The sequence below is a fragment of the Mytilus trossulus genome, chromosome 12 (genome assembly GCF_036588685.1).
Source record: "Mytilus trossulus isolate FHL-02 chromosome 12, PNRI_Mtr1.1.1.hap1, whole genome shotgun sequence".
Taxonomy (NCBI): Eukaryota; Metazoa; Mollusca; class Bivalvia; order Mytilida; family Mytilidae; genus Mytilus; species Mytilus trossulus.
The window spans coordinates 53,459,378-53,468,069 of NC_086384.1; the positions used below are offsets into that span (position 1 = coordinate 53,459,378).

The 8,692-nt window shown below is 33.7% G+C and overlaps 1 protein-coding gene across 1 annotated transcript; it reads left to right on the forward strand.

Annotated features, from left to right (window-relative positions):
- The first annotated feature begins 463 nt into the window (after positions 1–463).
- LOC134693721 (uncharacterized) lies at positions 464–8,240 on the forward strand. The gene is made up of 8 exons (XM_063554622.1): positions 464–558; positions 831–1,091; positions 2,228–2,297; positions 4,020–4,070; positions 5,172–5,396; positions 6,181–6,344; positions 7,040–7,159; positions 8,106–8,240. Exons 1-8 carry the CDS (start codon positions 544–546, stop codon positions 8,187–8,189), a joined length of 990 nt encoding a protein of 329 aa, XP_063410692.1. The 5' UTR covers positions 464–543; the 3' UTR covers positions 8,190–8,240.
- Positions 8,241–8,692: the final 452 nt, after the last annotated feature.

Here is an 8,692-nt window from a genome sequence, read left to right on the forward strand (position 1 = left end):
TTTATCTGACGATAAATGTTATTTTCTCGTAGTAACTGTTGTATGCCGGAACATTTGTTTATCTTTTCAAATATTTCAAACTTTATTTTGAAATAAATGAATCAGATGAGCTATATATCGTAACCTTAACTATGCAATAATTCTTGTTCTGGTTAAGGTCGTTCAACTACGTATCAACATTTTCTTATTTTATTATATAATCCTACGGTCATACAGTTCATTTAGAAATATATTGAACACATTCATTCGGCAATCCTCGGTAGAATCCGCTACTCTACTTCAATATTAGATGCATGCATATTAGATGAGGGTACGGAATCAGCCGAGTTGAGACGATGACAACAAGGTATTCATTCGTCAATCCTCGGTAGAATCCGCTACTATCCTTCCATATTAGATGAGGGTACGGAATCGGCCGAGTTGAGACGATGAGGGTACGGAATCGGCCGAGTTGAGACGATGAGGGTACGGAATCGGCCGATTTGAGACGATGAGAACACGGTATTTTTATGAAGCAGTCTTCTACTGATTAGTAAAGAAGTCATGTATACAAAAATGGTAAGTCTTTGGCTGAATAAACTTTTTTTATGCATTTGATTTTGATTTTTTTTTTAAATCTTTGATTCTTGTTTAAACAGAACCATTAAAGTTTTTGTTCATAAAATAAACTTTGATAACAAAAAATACATATAGATATCTCAAATCATAGTTTTGTAAAATGTGAATGAATTTGTGTAGATATTTCTGTTATTTTTACATTTTTTATTAATAGGGTAAATAGTCAACTTTTGTATTTATTTGTTGACACAATAATCTTTTTTTTTTTACAGATTTTTCAATTGTTCCTCATACTTGGTGTTTTCAATTTGGTGAAATGTCACGCGGGATTTGATTGTTACTGCAACCTGAACCACCCTGAAGCCCTGATATTTAACTGTCCAAATGGACAAGGATTTCCGATAGCAGCCTTACGGTTACCAATGCATGATATCATATACAGGGATGTAGATTTACAGTCGCCATTTTGTGTGCCTTTACTGGTCAACATACAACCACAAGGAACATGGGTTCCAGTTTATACCAAGGGCAAGGTTAGATAATTTTGTTTCTCTCGTAACAAATAATTTGAAAATGCAATTGCAAGTATTTATTCAAAAGAACTTAATAGTATGGTATTTTCTCATTGTTAAAGGCCGTTCAGTTGTTTATAATTGCTTACATCCATTTCGTTTTAACTTTGGTGATACATTTGTCGTGTCTCATTGCCATGCACACATATTAAATACATAAACATATTTTTAATTTTAGTTTCTTGTGTATAATTCGGAGTTTAGTATGACGTCCATCATTACTGTACTAGTATACATTTTTTAAGGAGCCAGCTAAAGGACGCCTCCGGGTGCGGGAGTTTCTTTTACATAGAAGACCCATTAGTGGCCTTCGGCTGTTATCTGCTCTATGGTCGGGTTGTTGTCGCTTTGACTCATTCTCCATTTCCTTTCTCCCTTTTATACCTCGTTCCCTTAATTTTATAGAAGTTATTATTTTTTAGTTTTATAGGAGTTAAGGACAGAAAATCATGTTGGAAAAAGCACGCGGTCAACACTTTTGCAACCATATGACATTAAGGAAACTTTCGAATTTTTCAATTACATTTCAAAGACAAAACATAAAAATTCGTGTTTTCGTTTGTTTTAATCTTAATATTCACCACTTGGATATAAATGTGTGTGAAGGTGAAAACTATATTTGTTTAAAGTATATAAAGTAAAATTTGGTTTGAGGAAACGTCAAATTATTGTCAATACACAGTCGCCCATCCAATAAAATTTTCGTCGCATTTTTTAGAGGACTTAACAGAGCACCTTAAATTTTGTAACATGCTTCAAGGCAGTATGCTAAACTCTGTAAAAAGTTTTCCATTGCTCATCAAAACCCTCAAATTTATCGAGCATTTATATTGCTGGTATCATTAATGAGAAATCGTAGCTCACAGTTCGTTTTGCTTTTTTTTATTCTGTGGAATTTTATTGAACATGACCTTTCATATAGGAAGACATCTCTTGTGGAGAATTGTCTCTTTTGCAATCATACCACATCTTCTTTTTTACAATAACAACCAATACTACTACTCTTTGGTCATAGCAAACGTACGGTTTATTAATTGTGGAAATTGCAGAATATGTATACTATAGAATATAACCTACCTCTAAGTATTATATTTCAGCTTGGTTATTTGAATAAAGATGCTGGTTTTACACAAATGAAATGTCCTGGAATGTTGACTTTTAGTCCAAGTGAGTTTATCAGATGGTCTTATATACTTACCAGTTGATGCACACTACAGATACGGGATTTTCTCGCTATATTGAAGACCCGTTGATGGCCATCGACAGTTATCTGCTCTTTGGTCGGGTTGTTGTCTCTTTGACATATTCCCCATTTCCATTCTCATTTTTATTTATTGAAATGTATGATAAAATTTAATTTACACATAACTTGATCTTATTAATTTAAACATCAATGGATCTAGGAGAATATGAAAATATGTTTCAAAAAGTAATAAAATTATATGTAAAAAGCGCAATATTATATATTACGAACAATGGGCATCTTACATGTAATTCCAACGCAGTCCCGAGATCTCCCGTTTACGACATCATATCTCCCGTTTACAACATCATATCTACAGTTTATCATACATGTATTTCAGTTGAATACCCTACATCCTGTTAGATCTGCGTGTAGAGGTCAACAAACGGTCCAATAATTATAAATTATATATTTAAAAAAAAATAACTTGATGAATCAGTATGGCAGTTAAACAATTATAACTTAAAATGGGAAATGATAAGTGCAAGTTTTTTTAACCAAAAAAATAGTAAACAAGAGGGTATCCATCAATGACACTCAATCAGTATGTGCATGTAGCAAAATAAACCCACACACACAAAAAGCAAAGGTATAGTGCATTTATTGCTGTTCTTCATTTCAAAGTCACAGTGAGGCCCATTTCCTTCATGTCTCTAATACATATACTTTATGAAAGTCTCACCACTTGTTACTGTTAAAATATACAGCTTTTTAAAACACAAGATAACAACAACAGCAACTATATAAAGTGTTTTGAGAGACTATAAAACATTTTTTCTTAAAATTATAATACAAATACAAGTCAACTATCACGAGTATAAAATACATTTTCGCTTTATGAACATTTTTACAGCAGATTTTGGAAGTATACAATACCACATTTTCATTTGTAAAAAGAAATATAATTATTTCATTATCAGTCTCCAGAAATTAGAACGTCAAATGTTGATCTGCTAGAATAAGAAAAGCAACCAATATGTTTTCAGAGCGACCTTCAAAAATAATAAATTCAGAGATCTTCAAAATTGAAGAAGAAAATTTAGAAAGAAAGATTTGAAATAATTATGTGCGTCAGTCTATGTATAAAGTGAGAAGAAAACTGCGTCCGGCTTAACCTTAAAATCAAGCAGAATTTCAGAATATTGAATGATATTGGTGTTGTTACAAATAAAGATGATGACTTTGTATTAGTAACGATCCACAAAGCGGGATTATTTTATAAGGATGCAAGGCTATTTTCTGTGTACAATGTCAGAGGAATTTTTTGCTGATGGTACCTAGTCAATCTTTCAGTTGTTATATAAAAATAAATTAAATTGGCGCAATTAGAGGATTATTTTATTGGCGCAGATGATACCTATAGTTTTGAAAATAAGGTGGCGCAAAAGAAGTATTGGCGCAATTAAGTTGTGGCGCAAATGAGTTACTTTTTGGCTCAAAAAGATATCGCCCATGTACAGACAGCAGTAAAATAAGCAAGAACTCGTATAAACTCAGACAAACCGAAAATCTACTGCTTCACATAAAACATCATAAACAATAAAGGCCTGCATCTTTATAATAAGCAGATTATATTTTCAAGCAAAAACATGACTATTTTTTTTATTAAAGATGTATTTTAAAGTTTTTTGTTTACTTTTTCCTAGATTCACTAATGAAGTCTCCTATATGTCAACACCACATAATTAACACTCCAGGTATGTATATATATAGAGAGAATTAATTTTATTTTGATTTTTTTGGTGTTTTTAACGCCACTTTTAAACACCGCTTTTGTGCAATTTTGTGGCGGCCAGTTGACAGACCTTCAATTGTAAATCTGACAATCCTAGTCTATAAAGATTGTAGTCCAGTGCACCCGCACAACCGGAGGTCGAACTAACAACATCAGTGTTGACTCGCTAATGATTAAAGTGGTAGTACAGTACTAAGACCACACGATCACAGAGGCCGAACTAACAACATCAGTGTTGACTGGCTAATGATTACAGTAGTAGTACACTACTTAGACCACACGATCACAGAAGACCTGGTATTAAATGCGTTACATGCATCGGTCGGAAGTTTTCAATTCATTAGATTTTACTTTTTAAAAAATTTAATGCTGCAAACATCATCAGATATTTGTCGTTGACATTATTGAAATTTGTTGTTTTCTGTTTTCAAAAAGGAAATAACAAAAATACCAAACTCAGAGGAAAATTCCAAATAGAAAGTCCCTGGTCAAATGGCAAAATCAAAAGCTCAAACACATCAAACGAATGGATAACAACTGTCATATTCCTGGCTTGGTTCCGGTATTTTCTTATGGATGGTGGATTGGTCCTGGTTTTATAGCTAGCTAAATCTCACTTGTATGACAGTTGCATCAACTTTCATTATATTGACAACGATGCGTGCATGATACTGGTTCGTTTGGGTAGATACATAGTTATAGTGAATATGATTCATAAGTAACCAGGGCCAATATGACAAAACTAGTACAAATAAGATTTGTATACAGTTTGCTGCAATGTCACATACGTCAAGTTAATGTTGTCATCCATTATATAAACTTACGATATCTTAGAGATTCGCACATGCATGAGCATTCCAATTTCAAATTCTCATTGTTCTAACATAGATATAAATAAATCGGGTGGGGGTCATTTTGGGTAGTAACCAAACTATAACAAAAAGTATTTAAATTTCTTTTGTTGGTATTATAGTGGTTTAAATTCTGAAAGATTAACATAAATATTTTAGTATAACAATTATTTACTATCTTTCATGTATTTATGTTTGTCTTTGGTTTCTAGGATTGAGCGTGACTGGTAACCAGAATGGTGGTCCCGTTACCATACCAACCACAACTACATCTAGTCCTCCAAAAACCAGCTGGATTAAAATTCCTAATCAGCCGAGAACACCTCGACCAACTCAACCAGCTCCATCCACAACAAAGTTACAATGGATCAAAATAACATATCCACATAGACCTACACCAGTCTGGCAACACGTTGGAGGGAAGGGCAATAGTAATGGTAAGCAAGTTTGTAATACGTTTGAACTGTTCCATTACAAATTTTGAATGTCTCAACTCTCATTGGTTTGTCACTTTGAAGCATCGCAACCGGATATAGGTACCCGGAGGCACAAATTTAATGATAGAAACCAGATATGATTATTTACATATAGTATATAAAATAGATGTGGTGTGATTGCCAATGAGACACCTCTCCCCAAGAGTGACCAAATGACAAAGAAATTAACAACTATGGGGGACCGTACGGCCTTCAACAATGAACAAATCCCATATCGCATAGTCAGCTATAAAAGTGAGAAAACTAACGGTCATATATATATATATACAAAATATGAACGAAAAACAAATATGCAACACAACAACAAACGACAACCACTGAATTACAGACTCCTGATTTGGGAAAGGCACATACATACAGAATGTGGGGGGGGGGGGGGGGGGGGTAAACATGTCAGCGGGATCCCAACCCTCCCAAAATCTCGGACAGTGGTGTAACAGTACAACACAAGAACGAAATATTAGAATCAGTTGAAAAATGTCTATTAAACGAGTTATGACAAATGTATGAGACAACTATCTTTTTATAAGAATGTAAGTCGGGATTTTGAGTTTCCCATCATCACAAATTAAAATGTTTACCAAGTAATTTTGTCAATAATTCATAAAAATGTTACGTTAAATGTTACACAGGAAAATAATGATAATAACATTTAAAAATATATTAAATCATCATTGCATGTTGAAATTGCAAAAAAAGATTCTTTGTTTCTGTTTAATTAAAGCAAGGTGTTATGGGCCTGACGTTGAAAACGACGTCCAGAAGAAGCAGTCAATATTTTATCATCTGTCTCGCTCCTGCTCGTCAAATGGTGTAGCGGCTGATGAAGTCACTGCAGCTAAATATTGTTCTGCTCCAGAGCCTAAGAACTGGATACCTGGGAAACAGGTAAGAAAATATCAATCTTCCTTCCATACAGACAAATGACAGAGTTGTCGTCCTTTCCTCCTCAATCTGGACGACAACTCTGTCTGTATGGGAGATTGAGAAAATATCAGAAAAGACTTTTCATAATGTAAACGAACAAAATTATTTATATGTTTTATATGTAGTTGAGAATTTTCATTGTAGGGTAATGTGAATCGTCAAGTTAACCCCTTAAATCATTAATATGGTATGTGTGAAAGTTCATCATGTAAGTAGGACTCTATAAAAATATTGACACGGATTGACAAAGGAACAATGGAAAGACAAACGAAGCGAATTAACAGATGGACGGACGTGGGGAATTTTTCTTTTCTGTATATTGCCTAATTTAGTAAGCAGGTGAAGATAGATATCATCGTAAAACCATTTGTTCATAGCGTTTTGTCTGCAAAAGAATCGCCAGTTATTCTTGAATGAAAATGGTTAAAATCCACATAACGTACGAAGTTGAAGTGCATTATAGATGACCTAAAATTCCGAAAGATACCAAATGTTTTGTTGAGTTCCATATATAGCAACGGGTAATTATTTCCCTGCTGTGTATGACTGGAGGGATACTAGTATAATGTTAATTTTGTCGTGTATTATTTGGTTAGATCATTTAGCCAATTAACTTACATTATGTTCGTTTGTATTGGGTTTTTCTTCTGTTACAGATATATAGCAACTGTAAATCAATTCCAAAGTACACACCCATCTCTACGTTTACAACTGGTACAGCCAACGGTGACGGAACAGCTATCTTCTTAGAGTGTACACAAAAGGGAACACTTATGGTATGTCATTTGAAATTTAAATAATTAAGTTATCAGAAATATAAAAAAAAAGTTTAGCAGAATACGGGTTGTTTAACTTCATGTTGATACCATTTTGTTCTATATTGCAAACTGAACTCAACTATAAGTGATTGATTATTTTTAAAGATTAATTCATAAACCCTGATTATACAAGTTATCAATTACTTTTAACGCTAAAATAACAGTAAAATTCTGAATCTGTGCTTTTGACAGAAGTTGGTGACTTTATAAAGCAACCTTTAGAATCTCGAAAATGAAATCCATGTCCATCAAAGGTTACATTTTCACTAGGTTTTTGTTATGTTATATTTGAATTTCGTCACTATCTGTAATAGTTATGTTTGTATTGGTATTCTGTTATATTTACAAAATATAGCTATTGTATGATGTTACATAGATATAAGAAGATGGGATATGAGTGCAAATGAGACAAATCATCACCTCAATCACAAAATGTAAAAGTATAACTTGATAGGTCAAAGTACTGTCTTCAACGCGAAGCCTTAGCTCACACCGAACAGCAAGCTATTAAGGAACCCCAAAATGACTAGTATGTAACCATTCAAACGGGAAAACCAACCATCTTATTTATATAAAAAAACCTAGAAGTCGTGTAAATTAGGCCGAGACAATTTCGGCTGCCACAGAAAAATGAAGGTATATTGGATATGGACAGATTTTTAACAATGTATCATGCCATCTACGGACCTCGAAGATGTTAAGGGGATTATAGACGTGTAGAAATATGGCACTATCTCTACACGAATCATTGGATTAAAAATTCCAATTCTAACCATACGTGGCTGCGTACTTGTACATTCCGCACAACCAAACGGACGACCCATATTTGTATTCTCCGGTCACCCTTAAAAATAAAATTGATTATGAAGATATTTCAAAATTTTTAAAATTATTTTCATTACAGGTTGTTAGGCAGACATGTAAAAGCAAAATGTTGGAATTAGTAGAAATAAGTCCGACTCTAGATTTGTTCGTTGTTGACTGGTAACGCCACTATTTGCTAGGGTTACATTCAAGACTGAAAGTGAATTGAATTGGAATGACCATTGTACTTTTAAATATATATCGTTTTAAAGAACGTGATGAGTCAAAACTTCTTTTCATTGTTTATTCGCAAAGTGCCAGATTAATTTTAGATATTACTTTTATTATGTTTTCTGGTCTTTGGGTCTGTTCGTCCATCCGTCTGTCCCGCTTCAGGTGAAAATTTTTGGTCAAGGTAGTGTTTGATGAAGTTGAAGTCCAATCAACTTGAAACTTAGTACATATGTTCCCTTTGAAGTGATCTTTCTAATTTAAATGTCAAATTAGATTTTCGACCCCAATTTCGCAGTCCATATAGTGCCTCGGTGGTGTCGTTGTTTGCCTCGAGTGCGTGAGGTCATTTGCTCGAATCCCGGCCGTGTCAAACTATAGGTTTTAAGATTGATATTTGCTGTTTATTTCGATGAGGACGCGTCCTTGATAAGTATGAGCAAAGACTGGTCTGCT